The 18,311-nt window shown below is 43.4% G+C and overlaps 1 protein-coding gene across 1 annotated transcript in view; it reads right to left on the reverse strand.

The window, feature by feature from the left end:
• Nucleotides 1-2,096: 2,096 nt before the first annotated feature.
• The window catches only part of LOC117829352 (disco-interacting protein 2 homolog C-like), an 85,183-nt gene continuing 68,968 nt past the window's right edge, over nucleotides 2,097-18,311 (reverse strand). The window contains exons 31-40 of the mRNA XM_034706983.1: nucleotides 17,037-17,146; nucleotides 16,559-16,689; nucleotides 14,582-14,750; nucleotides 12,239-12,409; nucleotides 12,066-12,127; nucleotides 11,905-11,962; nucleotides 8,642-8,716; nucleotides 7,285-7,459; nucleotides 7,076-7,199; nucleotides 2,097-6,880 (exon numbers count right to left, since the gene is read on the reverse strand). Of these exons, the coding sequence (XP_034562874.1) occupies nucleotides 6,628-6,880; nucleotides 7,076-7,199; nucleotides 7,285-7,459; nucleotides 8,642-8,716; nucleotides 11,905-11,962; nucleotides 12,066-12,127; nucleotides 12,239-12,409; nucleotides 14,582-14,750; nucleotides 16,559-16,689; nucleotides 17,037-17,146 (1,328 nt within the window). The 3' untranslated portion in view covers nucleotides 2,097-6,627. The remainder of the gene's footprint in view (nucleotides 6,881-7,075; nucleotides 7,200-7,284; nucleotides 7,460-8,641; nucleotides 8,717-11,904; nucleotides 11,963-12,065; nucleotides 12,128-12,238; nucleotides 12,410-14,581; nucleotides 14,751-16,558; nucleotides 16,690-17,036; nucleotides 17,147-18,311) is intronic.

Raw genomic sequence — 18,311 nt, forward strand, 5'->3', positions numbered from 1 at the left:
ACTGATGCGCGCTCTGGGTTCCTGAGTGGAATAGAAACAGCGACCTCGTGTGGAGGAACTCAGAACTGTCACCAATAACACTGAGGAGGTTTCAGAGTCTCTGAGGAGGTTTCAGAGTCTCTGAGGAGGTTTTAGAGTCTCTGAGGAGTCTCTGAGGAGGTTTCAGAGTCTCTGAGGAGGTTTTAGAGTCTCTGAGGAGTCTCTGAGGAGGTTTTAGAGTCTCTGAGGAGGTTTTAGAGTCTCTGAGGAGGTTTCAGAGTCTCTCAGGGGGTTTCAGAGTCTCTGAGGAGGTTTCAGAGTCTCTGAGGAGGTTTCAGAGTCTCTGAGGGGGTTTCAGCATCTCTGAGGAGGTTTCAGAGTCTCTGAGGAGGTTTCAGTCTCTGAGGAGGTTTCAGAGTCTCTGAGGAGGTTTCAGCATCTCTGAGGAGGTTTCAGAGTCTCTGAGGAGGTTTAAGAGTCTCTGAGGAGGTTTCAGAGTCTCTGAGGAGGTTTCAGCATCTCCGAGGAGGTTTCAGAGTCTCTGAGGAGGTTTAAGAGTCTCTGAGGAGGTTTAAGAGTCTCTGAGAATGTTTCAGAGTCTCTGAGGAGGTTTCAGAGTCTCTGAGGAGGTTTCAGTAACTGAGGAGGTTTCAGAGTCTCTGAGGAGGTTTCAGAGTCTCTGAGGAGGTTTCAGTCTCTCTGAGGAGGTTTCAGAGTCTCTGAGGAGGTTTCAGTCTCTCTGAGGAGGTTTCAGAGTCTCTGAGGAGGTTTCAGAGTCTCTGAGGGGGTTTCAGCATCTCTGAGGAGGTTTCAGAGTCTCTGAGGAGGTTTCAGTCTCTGAGGAGGTTTCAGAGTCTCTGAGGAGGTTTCAGAGTCTCTGAGGAGGTTTCAGAGTCTCTGAGGAGGTTTCAGTCTCTTTGAGGAGGTTTCAGAGTCTCTGAGGAGGTTTCAGAGTCTCTGAGGAGGTTTCAGAGTCTCTGAGGAGGTTTCAGAGTCTCTGAGGAGGTTTCAGCATCTCTGAGGAGGTTTCAGTCTCTTTGAGGAGGTTTCAGAGTCTCTGAGGGACATTCAGGTCTCTTTAAACCTTTAAATTTGTCTTTCTACACAGGAGGGTCTAAACTTAAACAACTCCACAATTGTGATGAATCAGGGAAATTAAACAGCTTAAGGGAATTGTAATTTTTCCATAAATGTGCAACTTTTTTCTAAAAAAATTGCAAATTGTTCCTCACAAATTTTGGCCTTAGAATCACAAAATAATTGCTCCTTTATTCGCACAAATTTCAACCTTTTTTCTCACGTGTGATTTTCTTTAATCAAAAATGTAAAACTCTTTGATCGAAAAAAATTGCAGATGTGCAACTTTTTCTAAAGAATTTGTTACAGTGTTCTTCAAAATGTTTTAACCTTTTTCTCAAAAAAATGCAAATTTATTCTTACACGATTTTATTATTTATTTTACAAATTTGCAACATTTTTCTCAGATTTTTTGACTTTTCTCTTTCAGAAATGTGCGCCTTATAATCTCAAAAAGTTGCTTCTTCATTCGCACAAATTTGCAACCCATTTCTCAAAATGATGATGAATTTTTGACTTTATTCTCAAGATTTTCTACTTCGTTTTTACATATTTTTGACTGTTTTATCAAAAATGTATGCCATAAAATCACAGAAAGTTGCTTCTTTATTCGCACAAATTTGCAACACATTTCTTTAATAAAAATTGTGTCAGATTTGTTTTAAAACTTTAAACACACCGTTGTAGTCAAACAATCACTCCCTGTGAATGATGTAGAAACTGTGAAAGATACTCTTCTTGTACAGAGCAGCTAACACTTTTTCTGAAGCGACTCACTCTTGCCGTTTCAGAGAACAAAGATAGAAGTTATCCAACTTGTTAAATTTGGTCTTGCTTCTGTCGGTCTTTTAAAGATGTATTTATTCAATTCAGTCGGTTTCATAAGCAGCTAAAAACTTCTCACAGGAGCTTTAATTTATTTTTTAATCTAACATCATCCATCAGTAATGTGTTATAAGTGTGTGTGTGTGTGTGTGTGTGTGTGTGTGTGTGAAGTGTGTAAAATGACAGTAATAATAATAAAAAGAAAGCAGGCTGAGTTTTAGCCAATCAAAGCACTTTATTGCACTGTATAGTGTGACGGTGAGCCAATAGCAGGCTCTTATAAAAGTGTCATTTAATCTTTTTATCATGTGTACAAAACAAGTCACACACACTTGTACCGTACAAAATCAACACTATTTACAAACAATATACACGCACACACACACACGCACACCTAACATACACACACACACTCACACACACACACACCATGCAGCCTTCCCCCATCCAGCACTGAACACACAGACGAGTCCTCCGGCCTTCAGATGGGATTTTCCTTCTTATCGAACATCCTCCACCTCACACACACACACACACACACACACACACACACACACACACTCACACACGCAGGGACTGAAACATGACCGCTACACTGCTACCCACAAACCCAAACTGCTGTTAGCCAAACAAGCGCTAAGCAAACGTCTGATATGCATAAAGTTTTCTTTTCTTCTGATAAAAACTCGACGAGAGACGATGAGACGGGAAAAAGAACCAAAGAAGAAGAACGATGAGATGATGTCATCAGGGATGTAAACAAACGCCTTCGCACAGGAAGTAGAAGTCCCATCATTTCAGGATTACTACACCTGCTCTCAGGGATTACTTTAAATATCATCTTTAATCCTTCGTATTCTCTCTATACTCTCGAGGCCGAGCACATCAGCGGGTAACCAGCGAGCCCAGAGGATGTTCTTCACTGAGGATTCATGCTATAATAACTCAGAGTGAATGTTCTTTAAAGGTTTTAAGAGGACTTTTTCTCCTGTGACAGATTAAATAAAGCAAAGTGAAGTATTTAGAGACGTAAGGGACGAATGTTTGATCCTTCAGGGGTTTAGATTTCTCCATGAAGGCAGCAGTGCATGAATAAAGAACACAAATGCACTGAGACTGATTATCATTATCATTCCTTAAACTTCTTCCTTTAACAACATGCTTTGTAAATAATCTCTGGGACAGAATCCTGCAGCTTTTCTGGGTTGTAGATCTGCAGGATGTTTTTTTAAATGTTCTTTAAATTGAATAAAAAGTTCCTGAATGCTGCAGTGAAGAAAGTCCTCATGGGCCGGATGCTACAATCAGCTTTTCGTGTAAACTTTTCTTGCGTTCCCTTCTTCTTCCAAACAGCCTCTGTAAGCGGCTGCAGTTATAAAAACATGAACTCAAACAGTGTGACGGGTGTTTTATCGTCTCTCTATCCTTCTTTCTCCACTCTAAGTAAATGCAAACGACACCTTCAGGCTGCTCGGTCTTCCCCTCCCTTTGATTTCCTCATAAAGTCCCTTTAAATCACGATATTCTCTGTTATTCACACAGTGCACTTTGCTCCATGAGATGCTTTGGGAGTGAATTTAAGAAAACAACGTAAAGATTCGTACAAAGAAACATGATAACTCGTGTGTTTGTTAAAGTTTCTCTGCACTCCTCTACTTAATCCATAAACATTGCACTTATGTCTTCTTTTAGTTTGTATTTTTTTTACAGAGGGCCGTTTTTTAACCCTGAAACTTTAACATATCTTAATCTGCATCGACCACAGACTGCGTATAAAGAGGGGACCAAGCCGTCCAGTCTCAGAAACATCGTCAAAACAGAGGCTGTCATGTTCTGGTAATGGACCAATCAAAGCTCTATTTAGTAGACCATTTCTCATTCATCTGTTGTCAGTGGGTCTCAGTTTCACTGTTAATACACTTGCTGCACTCTGGCTGACTTCAGTGGTGTGATTGTGCAAACCAGATTTTCTTCTACTGCTGAAGTGATGATGGACAATATATGTTAGCAGTTCCCTTTTTTCTCTTTTGTCGGTGGGTCTCAGTTTCACTGTTAATATACAAAGGCAGAATACTGGCAAATAACAGTAGTTTGAATGCACAAAACCCTGCTTTGTTTTCATTAAGTGATGAGGGGGCCTACTATTAGAGATCTGTTTTAGTAGAGAAAAGCCTGTTCATCATCTGCCAGTGGGTCTCAGCTTCACTGTTAATAAACAGAGGATGCACACAAGCTTACTAGTAGTTTGAATGCACAAAACCCTGCTTTGTTTTGATTAAGGGATGATGGAACAACAACCAGAATTCAATTTTCGTAGAGAAGTTCCCATTCATTTGTTGCCAGTGGGTCTCAGTTTCACTGTTAATGCACTTGCTGCACTCTGGCTGACTTCAGTGGTGTGATTGTGCAGACCAGATGTTCTTCTTTGCTGAAGTGATGATAGACAATATATGTTAGCAGTTCCCTTTTTTCTCTTTTGTCGGTGGGTCTCAGTTTCACTGTTAATGCACTTGCTGCACTCAGGCTAACTTCAGTGGTGTGATTGTGCAGACCAGATTTTCCTGTTTTTCTACTGAAGTGTTGACGGACAATATATGAGAGCTTTAGGAGAGCAGTGCCCTTTTATCTGTTGCCAGTGGGTCTCAGTTTCACTGTAAAAATAAAGAGGCAGAACGTAGGCTAATAACAGTGGTTTGTTTTGATCAAGAGATGATGGGCAGACTTTCAGAGCTCTGTTTCAGTAGAGTGAAGCTTGTTCATCTTCTGCTAGTGGGTCTCAGTTTCACTGTTAATATACAGAGGCAGAACACTGGCTAACTACAGTGGTTTGTGTACACAAAACCATGCTTTGTTTTGATCAAGTGATGATGGACTGACTATCAGAGTGTCCATTAATTTGTTACAAGTGGGTCTCAGTTTCACTGTTAATACACAGTTAAAATGTTATATGTTGCACAAACACAACCAGATTTTCTTTTGACTAAGTGATGATGGAACAACAACCAGAATTCTGTTTTAGTAGAGAAGTTCTCATTCATCTGTTGCCAGTGGGTCTCAGTTTCACTGTTAATACACTTCCTGCACTCTGGCTTATCATGGTGGTTTGGATGTGTACACAAGCTTTTTTTATGATCGAGTCATGATGGACAAACTAGGATAGCTCTGTTTTAGTAGAAGAAGCTCACTCATCTGTTACCAGTGGGTCTCAGTTTCACTGTTAATGCACAGAGGCTGCACTATGGTTTACCCCCATGTTTATATGTGATTTCATGTTTCGTAATATTAAATGTGTTTAATCTGAACACACATTAAGAGTGAGGGCAGGATGGATACATTCTTACTAATGCCCAGCAGGGGGAGACTGGAAGGGTTGCAGAAGGGAGTCTGATTATTTAGAAGTCTGCCATCTTTTCACTTGATTAAGTCCCTCAGTTAGCATTTTCTGGGCGAGTTTGTGGTCTAAACATCAAGTTTTAAGTCTTCCTCACACATCTTGGAGATTACGCTACCATGATGACTGAAGATTGCGTGTATCAGTGTTTCTAAGTGATTGCATTTAGCGCTCTGCCCTCTCTTCCAAATATGGTCACTTCCAGCTCCTGGTGGATTAAAAAAACAGTGATTCACCATCAACAGATGATGCTAGCGCGGCTAAGTGGGCTTTTTATACACAGTCTGTGGCATAAACACGACTCCGACTCTACTTGTGCATAAAAGTGAACCACCAGGTTCACAAAGACTCAACCGAGGCAGGATCAGGAGTCTAGTCCTGGTCCTGCTTCCCCCTTAAATGTTTTAAGAACTCATTCAGCTTGTTAAAGTTTGTGACTACGCTTCCTCCGTGAAAATAGATGCACCTCACCCATCCTGCAGAACGTCCGTTAGACTTTGGACACTAAAACACTTTCTCTCTTTTTTTTTTTTTTTTTGGAAGTTTCAGTGTGATTTTTTTTTTCTTCTTCTGCAGTTTAAAAATGTTAAACCGTTAAAGTGTTTTAAAGTCTCCATAAAAGTTTCTTATTTGTTCTTCTCAGGATAAAATCTGCTCAGTGAATCACATTAAAACTATGTAAAAACGTCCCTGTCGCACTTTAATACAGACAGAGACACACACTCTGCAAACACACACACGTACACACATACACACGTACAGGGTGCAGGTGGAGAGAGCTGCATATAGGGGCTACTACACCTCTTTGTGTTTTAGGTTCCTCTCCATATAGATTATTATGTCTATGTACAATATTTATATTTTTACAGGTATCTGGCTGCCCCTGTTCTAATTGAAGAAAAACCACAGATCTGGATTTTTAGATTCGACCGGTTCAAACGTGACACAGAAGAGATTTTTTTCTCGCTCTACTCTTAACCTCCTAAAAGAAGCGACACGGGGTGACGACCGGAGCCGTCGCCCCCGCACACAGTGTTCCCCCTAAGGCTTTCTACAGTGACGAGCTCCCGGTGACGGTCACGAGATTGAACGGGGTGTAAAAATGATCATAACACCACTGAGCAATCAACCAATAAGCCAATCAATCATCAATCATCCGACCGGCACGACACGACTTAAAGAAAACAGACGACTGAAGACCACACCGTACGCAGGTTCAAAAATACAGTACATCTTGATCCGGGGAAATAAAGGAACAACAACGGCGATATGCACGGCATACACACGCATGCTAGCTCTCCCTCTGTTTTTAACACACACACACACACACACACGGACGCACACGCACACTCAGGCTACATGTTGTAGGCCACGTAGATGGGGTCTAGCTGGTCTTGTAGGAAGCCGTCGCGGAGGTGCATGCGCTGTTTCTCGCCGCGGGAGTTGATGGGGATTACGCCGATGTCCGTCACCACGACCACGCCCACGATCAGGTAGTGCTCCTCCAGGACCGCCTTGGTCACCATCGGAACCAGGTCCAGGGCTTCCTGCTCAGAGCCCTCCAGCTCCACCACCACCACCAGGAGGTTGGTCCAGGGGAAGACGGCACTGAGGAGGAGGACAGAAACATCAGTTATTATTTTATCCTTAGAGCTGCAGATGAAAGATTCTTCTGAGCCACCAGGGGGCAGCAGAGCGCCACAACAACATTCAAACACATCCTTTTAGCTGCAGCATGTCCCTCTTTCATCTCCAGCTAACTGCTGTGAGAAGAGAGACACGTGGGGTGAGAGTAAGACCCACCACTCCATGATGCTCTTGTGCGCGCGGATGACGGAGGTCTCGATGTCGATGGGATGGTACCTCATTCCCCTCAGCTCCATGGCTTCCTCCAGAGCGCCGACCACGAACAGAGCGTCGTGTCGCTCTGTTTCAGGAACACATGAAGAAGAAGTGTTGGTGTTTGAGTGACAGACGGAGAGGAGAGGGAGGGAGGCAGAGGGGAGACTTACCTCCGTTGGCGTCGGTGAGCTCGGTGCGGCGGAGGAAGCCCAGGTATCCCGTCCTGGCCCAGCTGGTCTGAGTGTCTCCGAAACTGAGTCTGGAGTTGAAGTGATCGGACTGAAGGACCTCCTCGCCGTACCCGCTGTAGTACCCGCTGCCGTTATGAGCGCTGTGCACCCAGATCTGAACGAAGACCAGAACACATTCAGACGATTGTTTTTAAACTAAACTTATGATGCTGAAGACATTTTCAGTAATTCAATCTAAACTTTAAACTTGAACAGTTTCCTCCTCAGGTCTGTCCTGTGCTCTTTACTGCTGTGACTGAATGCAAATACTGCTGAACGCTTCCTTTAACATGCTGCTGTTTCTAAACATGTTTTCTTTAAGGTCATGTTTTTATTTATTCATTTATATTATATGTTTCAGCTTGTTATCTTTTCTGTATGCTGCTGAAACGAGCAACGATTATCATTCCTTCATGTTTTTACATTTGAATGACAATAAAGAGAACCCTAAGCTAAAGGAGAAATTTAATTTCAACCATTTCAGGAGAAAGAAGGTACTAAGAGAGGGGAGGACTAAAGAAGAAAGAGAGGAACTATAAGAGGAATGGAAGAAATGTTTAAAAAAAAAAAAAAAAGAGGAGAAAGACAGATGAGAAAAAATAAATAAAAATTATAATAAAATAATAACAATTAAAGTTATAACAATAATATAATAATAATACAATAATATTAATAATAATAGTAATATTGATGAGGTAATAAAAACACAATAATTATAATATTAATAACAATGGTTATAATAATAATAATAATAATATGGCAATATTAAATTGATGATAATAATTACAATGATAACAATAATAGTGATAATACAAAATAATAACAATCACAATAATAATAATAATATTAATAATAAAAAACAATACTTTAATAATAAAGAATTCTGTCTTAAAGAGAAATAAGAAAAAATGACAGAAACAGACGAAAATAAAATAAAATAAAAGTTAAATAAATGGGAAATAAAAATAAAATTATGCCAAGGATGCAAAAAAGTCATAAAAAGAAAAAAGCAAAATGTTGAAAAGCAAAGAAAGGAAAGAAATGTGACATAAAAGGTTTAAAAAAAGAAGAAAAATAAGGAAAGAAAAGAAAAAAAAAAGATAAATCACAATAAATTGATAATAAAAAAGCAACAGGTATTTTAAAAAAGAATGAAAAAATAAGTAAAAGAAAAAAAACCAAAACAAAATACTAAAAAAAAGAGGAAAATAAATCTTAGGAGGGAAAATAAAAATAAAAAGAGAGGAATGTTTGGATAAATAAAAAAGCTGAAGTTTTTTTAGAAACCTATCATTACCTCTCCCAGGTGAGAGTCTCCCAGAGGTCCTTTGGTCTCTGGGTTTGCGATGATGATCCGAACTCCAGGTAGGATCTGTGTGAACACAAAGTCAGGTGTGAATGTTACCGCCTCACTTCAAGTCTCTAACTGAAGCATGAACACAAACTACAGACCCAGCTGTTCGTACCTAACTCTAACAGCTTCATCAGAAACATCTGCACAGCTGTGATCACACCTCACCTCACAGTTTATCACATGTGATCCTCCACACACACAAACAAACACACAACAAACACAAACACACTGAGACACTGTGTTCACTGAGAGCTCAGAGACAGGACGGTCTGCCTGGTAAACAACCTTCTTCTTCTTCTTCTTCTTCTTCTTCTTCTTCTCTCCTCCTCCCACGGACTGTGAGTCAAAATAAACAGCGGGCTGATCGATGACCGGCCCTGAAACATGACGTCTTCTCTTTGTGTGTCAGTGTGGGGGAAGAAGAAGAAGAAGAGACTCAAACGTCTCAGAGTCCAGGAAAAGATCCGTCTCTGCAACACTTCATGCAGAAACAGAGAGGCTGTTTCCTCAACGGTTAATCCTGCATCAGATATCGTCATTTCACGATCATCCCTCGTTATGCTACGTGTCGCCCCCTGTTGGGGACAGTCAGACTCTTTAAACTCAGAGTTTCCTCTCCAAACGTCTCATGTTTCTGCTGAAGTTGTGGAACATTTCTGCCCTCTCAGGTCTGACTGTGTTATATTTAGCCTCACCTCTCTGATGGAGTTGCTAAGTGATCAGAGGAGAACGATGTAATCTGCTGCAGGACTTCACGGGGGAGACGCTCTGTCGTTATCAGGCGACACAGAACTCCTCACAGATCCTTTAAAATGCTGCACGAAACCAAATGTAAACACAGCCGCCTCATGTTGACCTGCACGCTGTGATATTTGTTGTTTTTAAACGCGCTCCAAATATAAACAGACTGGGATATTTCTGCAGGATGTGGGCGAGTGGAGCGCTGCAGGTCAGGAGGTTTTTATTCCAAGCCTCTGCTGTGGAGTCTGAAATATCTTCTGTCCTGTTCTCTCCAAAGTATGAGACAGAACGTCCTCAGGTAACAAACAGAGAACAGGTTTAACGTCACATGACGGTGCACGCTACGCTGTGGCGTCACTGCTGGGTGATTTCACGTCTTTAAGATGAGCAGCTATGTGATGAACGTGATGTGATCCTTCCTGCACCCACACGTCCACAGACAGACAGACAGAGATACAGACAGGGAGGACGCACGCCTCAGGGCTCGTCATGGACTCAAAAACCTGCTGTCTGCTTTGACTCACTGAGTGTGGGAGGACGCGCGGTCCAAAAACAGAAACAGTCCAATCTCCAATCTGTCTCCTCTCCGCTGCTGTTTCTGTGGATCTGTGTGTTTTTCTTAAAAGCCTCGTTAGAGAATCAAACGTTTTTAAACTTTCTGTCTCGTTCTGATCTCCTGAATCACATCCTGCGTCTCAGATGTGGCTCTGAGGGGAAGAAATCAAATTAAATGGATGCTCGTGCAGTTACATCTCATCTGTTCTGGCTTCTTGATGATTAGATTAAGCTCTTTTTTTAAACCCTGAGGAAGCACCAGATCTGCTCAGGCTGCTGCAGACGCAGATGACGTCTCATATCCAACATTAGGACTGGATTCATGCCGAGAGGAGAGAGGATGCTGCGTGTGTTTATTTTCTTTATGCGTAGAGAAAGAGACAACTAAAATATATCAAGTAACTTAATAATTAGATCAAGTAAGAAGATGTTGGTTAACTGTTTTTGGTCTGTTTTATGTTTTATGTCCACCACGATACACATTTAGTACTTCAGGAACACTCTCCTCAAAATATTAATAATTCTGAACAATAAGTTCTGAGAGCTTCCTGCCCGTCCATGTGCGTACGTGGAATGCCAAAGCCTAAGGCAGGGAGAGCACACCTCCGTTCCTTTCATGTGCAAAAATGAAGAGCCATGGCAGGGTGACTACACCCTTCTTCCTTTCATTAAAATATATAAAAGCCAAGGCAGGGAGGACACCCCCCTTCTCTTTCATGTGCATGCATGAAAAACCAAGGCAGGGAGAGCACATCACCCCTTCCTTTCATTTGCAAAAAATAAAAAGCCATGGCAGGAAGAGCCCATCCATCTTCCTATCATGTGCATATATGAAAAGCAAAGGCAGGGAGGACAACCACCCTTCTCTTTCATGTGCATATGGCAGGAAGAGCACATCCCCCTTTTTTTCATGTGCAAAAAAAGAATAGCCATTGCAGGGAGAGCACATCCATCTTCCTATCATGTGCATACTTAAAAAACGAGGCAGGGAGGGCACACCACCTCCTCGTTTAATCTGCATATCTGAAAAGCAAAGGCAGGGAGGACAACCACCCTTCTCTTTCATGTGCATATGGCAGGAAGAGCACATCCCCCTTTTTTTCATGTGCAAAAAAAGAATAGCCATTGCAGGGAGAGCACATCCATCTTCCTATCATGTGCATACTTAAAAAAACGAGGCAGGGAGGGCACACCACCTCCTCATTTAATCTGCATATATGAAAAGCAAAGGCAGGGAGGACACATCCCCCTCCTCTTTCATGTGCATGCATGATAAGCCATGGCAGGGAGAGCACACCACCTCCTCGTTTAATCTGCATATATGAAAAGCAAAGGCAGGGAGGACACATCCCCCTCCTCTTTCATGCGCATGCATGATAAGCCATGGCAGGGAGAGCACACCACCTCCTCGTTTCATCTGCATTTATGAAAAGACAAGGGAGGGAGAACAGCAGCAAAGACCCCCAGGGTACAGCACCAGTGACGATACATATAATTCTGGTAAAATCAGACCCAGCAGAAAGGAGGAGGTGGGGTTAAGAGCAGCTGATGTTCTGCCTAACTAATCTGTTACAGATCTGTTTTCCCAAAGATTACCTCAATATCTGCAAAAAACAAGAGCAGGCGATACCATTCGTACAACAAAAGGACATTTGGACACTTAGGATGCTGATCTGGATCCAAAATTTGGTCCTGCTTTCACAGATTCTGCAGTTTCTTTGGAAATCACTTCAGGCAAGGACGCTGGCTTGGCCTGTGCACAGCAGCTGTAGTCCTTGAATGTCAGTCCTCTCTCTCTCTCTCCCGGTCATGCAGCCACAGCTGAACTCAAAGTCTTGATCTTCGCTTTAGCAGCATAACAACATCCTACACGTCTCAACAGTCAAGAGGTAGATCTGAAAGACCCTCACCTTTCCAGACTCCATCAGAGGCAGACTGTGAGGAGAACCTCTCTCCACCAGACGAACCCTGAAACAGAAACAGGTGGGTTCAGTGGAGTAGTCATCGTTCCCTGAGTTGAGTTTCTGTGACGTGATCACAGAATAAACGCTGTCGGGATAAACTGCGGTACCTGTCATGGCGGAGCGCTCTCATGTCCACGTACACGGTCGTCGGGTCCGGTCCTGAAGTGCCCTGCAGCCAATCACAACACAGATCAGTGAGCATGTGATGAGAGCGTGATACCTGGGAGTCCCTCTGGTTTGCATCGTGCAGCACGACAGCAGCAGCTCTGCGTGATCTCACCTGCAGGCAGATGGCCAGGTTGACTCTGCAGCCGAACGCCGTGCTGACGGATCGGGGGTGGAGGCCGAGGTCTTTGAAGAGCTTAGAGAAGGAGTGCGTGAGAGACATCCTGGGCCGCTCCTCCGCCACCACGACACAGGCACGGACCCGGGACAGATCCAGACCTCGAGCCTGCACCAGAGAGAGGAAGAGACTCTTATCACGCTCAGCTTTTCTCTCAGCTGCAGAGACGTCGACTTTAAGTTAACTTCCCCAGTTTGTGAAATAATCTTGCTTTTGGTGCTGCAGCCAAATAAAACCCTGGAAGTTTCCCTGAGTGGAAATAATATAAAGCAGAAAGTTTGTTTTGTCTGGAGCTGCTGAAGACACAGATTGATGTTTGGAGGTCGGCCTTGGTTTGAGGGAGAGAGCAGATTTAATAAGAAGCGTCTGATGTCAGAGACGGACGATGAAAGGTGTTTGTATCGAGTTAAGAACATTTGTGCTTGTCACTCTGTGCTTGGCCTCTCAGTCTCCATGGAGACTTAGAGAAAGAGAATCACTAAAATTAACTCAACAGCTTCCTCGGTGACCAATCAGAGCGCTGCTAACTGCTGCCTCAGGCTGAGCAGACAGAGCCGGAGCGTGAGTTCATTACTGATCCTCTGTGCAGTCTGTTAGACACTCAGAGTCTGCTGTTTGTCTGACTGTGAGTCCAGCTGTACTGATGCATTGTGGGAAAAGTGATCAGCTGCGTCCAGACGAATGAGAGGGTGAAGGAACAGCTGCTTTGTTTTGGATTGATGGAACTGTAAAGCAAAACTCTGCAGCTCAAGTCCTGAATCCTTCTTGTGACCCACAAAGCTCTCTCCTTCGTATCTTAAAGAGCTCATAGTGCCCTATTACCCCTCTAGAACACTACGCTCCCAACATGCAGGCCTGCTCATCGTACCTAAAGTCTCTAAAAGTAGTATGGGAGGTAGATCCTTCAGTTATCAGGCCCCTCTCCTTTGGAATCATCTACCAGTCAGGGTCCGGGAGGCAGACACCCTCTCTACTTTTAAGAGTAGGCTTCAAACTTTCCTTTTTGATAAAGCTTATAGTTAGAGCTGGATCAGGCTTGGACCAGGTCTTAGTTATGCTGCTGTAGGCTTAGACTGACACACTGGGATCCTGTCTTTCCCTCTCTCTCCTCTCTCTGCCTGTCTCTCACTTTAACTCTTCCTGTCCCATTAAAGTTACTAACCATAGACCTTTCTGGAGTCCCTGAGCTCCCTTGTCCCGTAGGTTCCTCTGGATCTCTGACTTAGATTCCTTTTTTGGGTCTTTCTTTTTTTCTTTCCATGTTTCTTCATCCTTTATGTCTCCTTTTCTTATTCGTCCTTTCCTTCACCCTTTGTGTCTCCTCTTTTTCTTTCTTCTGGTCTCCCTCTCTTCTCTCTTTTCTTAGACCTTTCTGGAGTCCCTGAGCTCCCTTGTCTCGTAGGTTCCTCTGGATCTCTGCTGCTGTGGACGTGCCAGACTCCAGCTGCTACAACTACTACTATCCGTCTCCCCACTATCATCTCTCTCTCTCTTCATCTCCCTCTATCCCTCTCTCCAACACGGTCTCAGCAGATGTGTGTCTAACATGAGTCTGGTCCTGCTGGAGGTTTCTGCCTGTTAAAGGAAGTTTGTCCTTGCCACTGTAACTTGCTAAATGCTGCAAAGTGCTCTGCTCATGGTGGATTAAGATGAGATCAGACTGAGTCCTGTCTGGAAGATGGGACTGGATCTGATCCGGTCTTGATGTTGGGTCTTTGTTAATAATAGAACATAGAGGACGGTCTAGACCTGCTCTGTTTGGAAAGAGTCTGAGGATAATGTTTTTGGGATTTGGTGCTTTATAAATAAAGATTGATTGATTGATATGCAGACCTTAATCAACTTAACTTATAATAAAGGGCTAAAACATCAGAATCATGAAATGCATAAACAGATAAAACACAGAAATAAAACCTTCATAAGGAAAGTTTGAAAGCACAGATGGATTTAACTTGTTCGAATTCCACAGGTTCCAGATTCTGGGAATGCAAATTGCAAAATTCTTGAGACATCTGGAAGTTAAGCCCTCAGAGGAGGAACTATTTAAAACCTAGCTCTGCCACTTTAACCAATCAAACATCTTTAAGTTTCCAGAGAAGTTCCTTGTATTGAGTATCAGAGGCTAGACGGGGTCAAGGATCTCAGCACAGTCAGCCTGAGCTGAACGAGTTCCTGAGATGTTCCAGACTTCTTGAAACATTCCTGTTTTGTTGTGTAAACTCATAAACTGTAAAAAAAAAAAAAAAGCACATCATAAATATTCCTTTGTGCGTCGCTGACCTTGAGCGCCTCCGTCTGCAGGCCGAGTCCTTTGGTGCACAGCTCCATGACGCTGTACGAGCAGAAGGTGTCTCGCACCCTCAGCTGGCTGACGGCCAGCAGCCACAGCGCTGGGTTCGACTCCAGCTCCACCGGAGGGATCAGGATGGACTGGTGTCCTGAATACACACTGAAACACAAACAGACACACACACTGTGTTTAGAGATCTTAACAACGTTTACATCTCATCAAACGTCCAGGTTCAGGTTGTGTAACCGCTCCTGTTTGATGTACTTTAAGAGAAACCTGTGAACTAAAATCTCTGATTGTTGCTTTAAGTCAGTGAGGAGAGATTCTGCAGCCGGCTTTATTTACACGACGCTCTGCAGCAGGAATTCATGAGGCGAGGATTTCAAAGCTCCTGTTATTAAAGGAAGTGTCTGATCGACTCTGATCTCAGAGTCTCATGCTGATAGATTATTACATTTTTCTTCATCCTGTAGTTTTTTTTTTTGTTAAAGCACAAATAATCTTTGGTTAAAAGTTTAAGAATGTTTTAAAGATGAGGGAGCGGCAGCTTTCTGAAGGTTCATCACATTTTGATCTGTGTTTTATGGGAGAACAGGGAGTTCTGTTTAAAGTTCAACCATAGTGATTAAAAATTAGAGATCAAGAGGAGTCGAGAAAGGGTTTGGAAATGTTTGAAGTGTCAAAACTGATTGATTGTATTTTATTTAAAAGTGCTTTTCCACCGCAAGAACTTTCCCCAGGAACTAGGAACAGTTAGAGCAATTTCATCAGCAGGAACCAGGGTCTAACTTTAGACGTGCCTCTTCCACGGGCTCCAGCAGGAGGAAAAACAAACAGGGGCTGCGTTGGTTCACGAGTTCAACCAGCTCTGATCCAGCGTGAGCACCAGCCTGAAAATACAACCCGGTTCATGTTGGCTGAAAAGAGGTACTTGAGGGTTAGTTCTTTCCAACGGTCCAGGAACTTAAGGGGGGCGGGGCCTGCAATGCTGAATGTTTCACTCTGTTTAAAAACTCCTGAATATCGGTCTTCTCTGAGCCTGATGGTGTGAAAGCGTCTCTGTCAGCTCCCGGTGTTCCAGTCTGAAGAGTGACCCTGTAAACTGGAGACCTTCAGCTGAACGTGTCAGTGTTTGTGGAGTTTACACAGCTGTCAGAAGGAGTCCTCAGGAATGCATCCTGGTTTTAGTCCAAATAGCCTCATCAGATATTTAATGATCATTTGAAGCTGTTTGAAGCTGTGTGTGAGGGATGCATCAGGCTGAGATTCTCCAGTTAACAGGGTCGCTGTTAAAACTGGAACACCGGTTGATCTCTGACGTTGCTTTTTAATCTGTCTTCTTGCTTTAAGTCAAGCGTTTCATCACTGGAGCTCGTCTTCTTTCAAATGTCGAGCCATCTATAATGTAGCGCAATCAAAAGTAGCACAAAGAGTAATCTCCTTCATGCTAACAGGCTAACAGGCTAACTGTGGTATCATCTTTCTCGTACGGCCTTCGTTTCTTTCTTACTGCCCTCTCCTGGTCTGGCGGTGTAGTGCAGTTACTCGTATTGCTTCGCCATACAGCTCTGTCCTGATTTGCATAATTTTCACTGGACTTTGGGCCACAAAGGAATCGCAGACAACAATTCAGTTCCTTGGAGAGAAGTTCCTGGTACTAAGTTTAAGTTCTCACTACCTTCACGCTTTCCTCTCGATGTCACTGATCATGTTTCCTGATTCAAGTCAGCGACAGAGATCAGCCAAACACTGATTTGTCCTCACGCCAACTTTCATAAGATCTAAGTCACCTGATCTGTACAGGAAGTTTGGGATTTGGCGCCCCCTGTGGAGGAAGCTGTATTAAATTTTTTAGTGTGGCTGTTTAGGTGTTTTATTGGCTTTTCTTCGCTGTTAGCTTAAATTTTTTTGCAAAGACTTAAGGCGAAACTAAAGACTGTTGTTGTTATCAAACATCACTCACGAACCTGCAGAGACACCACAGAACAAAGCCGAGGCCGCAGTACGGATCCAGACAGATGGCCACTTCTCTGGACGGATACAACTCACACTGCAGCTTCACCGACCGACAGAACGCCCCAACTGCATTATGGGACATCTGAAGGAGAGAGGGAGAGAGGGAGGGAAGGAAAGAGAGACACAAGGACACACAGACGAAGAAGAAGAAGAAGAAACAGGGCGGATTATTCTTAAACTGCATCCGTCAGACTTCAGACCGCATCAAGCCGGATTCTGTTGGATGCAAAAACTCGTCTTGCCAATTTCTTGATTGGACTTGGCCGTCTGGAAAGAGCTCTAATATCACGTTTCCTTGCCTCTCTAGATTCCCCTCGAGAATAAAAGGAGTGAGGAATAAATAGAGTAAAGGAGCAAAGTGTTTCTGGGCGACTGAACAAGAGGCTGTTAGCGGTTTGCTCATGCGATGAGGATTAGCGCTGAGCTGACCTGAACTCCGGCCAGCATGCCGGTCGTGGACACGCTGAAGTCCAGATAGGCCAGACCGTCAGGGTTGGTGGGCTTATAGAGAGCTGGAGGCTTCTTCTTTGGCAGGTCATCTGCAGCACACACACAGAGAGAGAGACACACACAGAGACACACACACATATGTTTTATAACGCTCAAGAGGACAGTCTGTTGAGTTGCATCCATTTCAGAAACACTGACCCTAAGTTGAACCCTCAGTGCAGCTCGAGCAGCTTGTCCCTGATTTAAAATGTGCTGCTGGATTCAACCTTCCTTACATCCCTGAAACTTTATCTGCATGCACAGAAAAACTAAACCTGTTTGCACACATCATCGCTGGATGTTCAGTCCTGTGATGCTGCAGGAACAAATGCGCTCAAACTGCATGTTTATCTTCATAAAACGGAAAAACTCTCCCGCCGACTCGACTGAGTGTTTACAACAATTTATGCCCGTCCACTATCGAGATGAAGGACCGAGCACATCACAGGGACTCTTTCTGTCTGGATCCCAACGACACCGAATGATTTAAACTCAGAGTTTTACACACACCAGAGACGCCGAACAGACAGAGGAAGTACTTCAAGTGCAGTTACAATGATCGACCTGTGCAGGAAACAAATGTGACACAGCTTGAACGATTGCTCGTTTGGTTTCGTGCTCAAATTCTGAACATGAGACTTCTGCTTCTTATTCTTTGGAGACAGAATCAACCTAACTAAGACTACAGAGAGGAGCTGGAGGGAAAAGAGTGGGCGGCACACATGGAGTTATGAAAGTAAAGCTGCTGTGAGAAGCCTGTGTGCAAAGATGTGCAACTTATCTCTCTGCAGACCGGGTCCTGATTAACAACGGTAACATTTACCGACAAAACATCCTGAACTGTCCTTTTAGAGAGGAAGTTTTATGAAAAATCCACTCCTTAAGTATCCAGAGCATCCACTGACCCACAAAATGTGAATCAAGCTGACCCAGTTCCTCGTTTATGTCTGAAATCTGATGGTCCAATCAGAATCCGCCCCACTTGTGATGTCACAAGTTGAGTCATTGCAATAACACCTGGTATCTCCACCCTTGACCTCCAGAACTAAACTTTTGGGAAGTCTGGGATTGTTTTCTCACAGCAGGCACACCAAGTGGAAGAAAGGGGCGGAGTCAGAAGGAGCTCATTTACATTTAAAGAGACACACACACCAAAACCAAGCTGGGTCCAAAACCTCCTCTGGTGCCTGATGCATGTTATAGTTTGATCAAATC

The sequence above is a fragment of the Notolabrus celidotus genome, chromosome 17 (assembly GCF_009762535.1).
Source record: "Notolabrus celidotus isolate fNotCel1 chromosome 17, fNotCel1.pri, whole genome shotgun sequence".
Taxonomy (NCBI): Eukaryota; Metazoa; Chordata; class Actinopteri; order Labriformes; family Labridae; genus Notolabrus; species Notolabrus celidotus.